Source organism: Octopus bimaculoides, chromosome 20, assembly GCF_001194135.2.
Source record: "Octopus bimaculoides isolate UCB-OBI-ISO-001 chromosome 20, ASM119413v2, whole genome shotgun sequence".
Lineage (NCBI taxonomy): Eukaryota > Metazoa > Mollusca > Cephalopoda > Octopoda > Octopodidae > Octopus > Octopus bimaculoides.
The window spans coordinates 6,901,740-6,905,209 of record NC_069000.1 but is presented as its reverse complement, the minus strand read 5'-3'; the positions used below and the strand labels follow the sequence as shown (position 1 = coordinate 6,905,209).

General features: G+C 35.8%; 1 protein-coding gene across 3 annotated transcripts in view; it reads right to left on the bottom strand.

The window, feature by feature from the left end:
* The window catches only part of LOC106869214 (trypsin), a 20,012-nt gene that overhangs the window by 10,756 nt on the left and 5,786 nt on the right, over positions 1-3,470 (bottom strand). The window contains exon 1 of one of the 3 annotated variants that reach the window (XM_052975087.1): positions 3,147-3,244. The exons of 1 other annotated variant lie outside the window; for it this stretch is intronic. Coding sequence is in view for 1 of the 2 variants with exons in the window: in XM_052975086.1 (XP_052831046.1) it covers positions 488-671 (184 nt within the window). In the remaining variant the exon portion in view is untranslated. Of the gene's footprint in view, positions 1-487; positions 687-3,146; positions 3,245-3,470 lie in introns of those variants that run through there. One more of the 3 variants, XM_052975086.1, reaches the window with a different exon arrangement.

The window sequence follows — 3,470 nt, the reverse complement described above, 5'->3', positions numbered from 1 at the left end:
TCTCTCTCTCTCTCTCTCTCTCTCTCTCTCTCTCTCTCTCCCTTCCTTGTTTGTTGTTCTAAGATTTCAAACACCCCTGGAGGGAGTTTTTTGTCAGTTAATTGCACAGACAATCATCTCGCTCGTTTGAAGTTGTTCTCCCCTCCATATATCATTCATGTAACACCCTACCGTATGCATTATTTATCTTTTACTTGTGTCAGCCATTAGACTGCGGCCATGCTGGGGCACTGCCTTCAAAGGTCCAGTCGATCGAATTTACCCTATCAATCTATCTATCTCTCTCTCTAACCAATGTTGGTTTGTTTATGTCCCCATAAGTTAATGGTTTAGCATAAAAGACCTATAGAGTAAGTATCACGCTTCAAAGAAGAAAAAAACACAACACAACAGGGGTTGATCTATTCACCCCAAACCCTTCAAGGCAGTGCCCCAGCATGGCCATAGTCCAAAAAAAAACACAAATAAAAGACAAAAGATAAATAACTCAAGAATAAGGTTTTCTTCTTCTCTTTTTTATCCTTTTCCCTTTCATAATCCCTAACAACCATTAATAGGCATCCGTCAATCTCGAGAGGCCATGGATCTGTGCCCGAAGAAATCATGCCAGCTGCTGATAGGGGTGCAGCATCTGTTGCAGCTGTACCGATCCACATAGGAGTGGCAGTCATGCATACTGCGACTGCATTTGAAGGAGTTCTCTGCGAGCGCTACTGGTTTTTCCTTCTGTCAAGTGCGCTTTTCTTCGGTGGCAAGTTCTTGTTTTGCTTCCGCTCACCTCATCCCCTTTTTTGCAGTATTTGTCTCCAGTGTGGGTGCTCATTTGCAATCTCCGCTCATCGCCCAGATCAAGCGACTTCATATCCATTTTACAGAAATCCTTGAAACGAAGATGATGTCGTCCTCGTGTTCTTGTGCCGAAGATGACAACATTTAAATCACAGGAAACTTTTGTTTGGAAACTTACTAACTTTTGCTAATCACCTGTAAATACATAGACAAATAAACAAATAAACAAACACATGTATAAACACACACACACACACACACACGCACGCATAGTATATTTAATCTGATAATCTGTATATCATTGCTAAAAACAATCCAAAACAACAAAAACAATGGGCTGTGGTTTTTCTGGTGACAGCTTCCTCCTCCTTCACCTGTTCTTCCTCCTCCTCTTCCACCACCTCCTCTTCCACCACCTCCTCCTCTTCCACCACCTCCTCCTCCTCTTGCTTTCTTCCTTAACAACTAATTCCCAATAATCCCCAATCGAGTTTCTATTTGGATTATCCAGCCTAATAATTAAAAGCTGTATAGTCTGTAATTAATGAGGAATATGCTTGTTATTATCATCATTGTTAATATTATTATCATTATTATTATTATCATTATTAAGTTAGCAAGCTGGCTGAATCGTTAGCACACTGGACAAAATGCTTCGCAGTATTTCGTCCATCTTTACGTTCTGAGTTCATATTCCGCCAAGGTCAACTTTGCCTTTCATCCTTTCGGGGTCAATAAAATAAGTACCAGTTGAATTATTATTATTATCATCGTCATCATCATCATCATTATTATTATTATTAATATTATTATTGTCATCATCATCATCATCGTCATATGACTATACATACATACATACATACCACCACCACCACCAGGTAAATGAAGGAGCCAGCACGTTTCACTTGGACTAATTTAAATAGCACCTTTTGTCTCCCTCAAATCTCACTGTATTCTTCTTAAGACAGGATTGTCATGGCTAGAAAGGCAGTTGAGTGATGAAAATTTGACACAGATAAACATACGTCAAAATTTACATGTGTGTATTGCCATAGACCTTGTAGGGATTGAACTCCAAGAGGTGAGATATGAAACCAATACCATGTCTTTGCCACATATATCTAAGCGTTTAGTCTGATATTGTTGCTACTTGCCACAATCTTATAAATCATGGGATTATCTATCTAATCTGTTTTTCTAATCTGCCTATACAGAGGTAGACTGACAGATACATGGATAGTTATGTAGGTAGATAGATGGACATACATACATGCATACACACACACACACACACACACACACACACACACACACACACACACACACACACACATATATATATATATATGTATGTATGTATATGTATATATATATTTACACATATGTTTCTAGTAATGTCTGTCTGTCTGCATGCATATGTATTAAGTATCTTTGTCTCTTGCTCTCTCTGAATAGAGAGAGAGACAGACAGACAGACAGACAGACAGACAGACAGACAGACAGAGGGAGAGAGTGAGAGAGAGGGTGAAGAGAGCGAGATATATGTATACATACATATTCATATTAGAAAGAATAGAAAAACAATCTCATTGATATTTCAAACATTTCATTTGTTTACATCTGTTTCTATGGCTACATGATGACATTATCAACCATATATCAATTACAAAAATATTAATTATATTTATCAAATTAATTTCATTAAATATGATGTAGAAGTTATTTTATAAGGAACATTCTATTTTTTCATTTTTTTCCCAAAATCTTTTCATAAAAGGACTTCTACATCATATTCAACTAAATTAATTCAATAATTACAACTGAAAATTACATAACTATTATTTGATTGACAATGTTTTTGTTTGGGTCATTTTTAGAATATTGATGAGACCATTTGTTTTTGATACTAATTTTCTTCTCTGAACATTTTAAACCTTATAGGAATATCATACCTGTTGTTCATATCGTACTGAAGCATTATCACACACATACATACATACATACATACATACATACATACATACATACATACATACATACATACATACAAACAGACGGACAGAGTGGCCCAAAAGTAAGTTTACAGTTATTCAACTATCTCTCAGTTTGTAAGATAGAAATTTAAATGTAATAAAATGTTTTAAAAGAAATTTAAAGTGCCTACGTGATAACTGTAAACCTACTTTTGGGCCACCCTGTATATACATAAAAACTTTCCAGAAGTTTATCATATAAGTATATATGAACATGTCTAGATATGCAAGTATATGCATTAGAAGACATACATAAAACAAAACATACAAATCTGCACACCTACATACATACATACATACATACATACATACATACAAAAATACCTTGTTGATGTTGTTGGAATTCTAATGAAGGAGTCTTGGATCTAGGTTAGAAATTGACTCTTTCTCTATTGACAAGAAATCTTGAAAAGAAACTGAATCACTATATACATACTTACTTACACACACATACACATACACATGCATGCACACACACACACGCATGCACGTGCACACACACACGCATGCACGTGCACACACACACACGCGCGCACTTATATATATTTATATATATATCAGATATATTTATATACATGGTGCATATTTATATATATATACACATACACATATATGGAGAGAGAGAGAGAGAGGGAGAGAGAGAGAGGG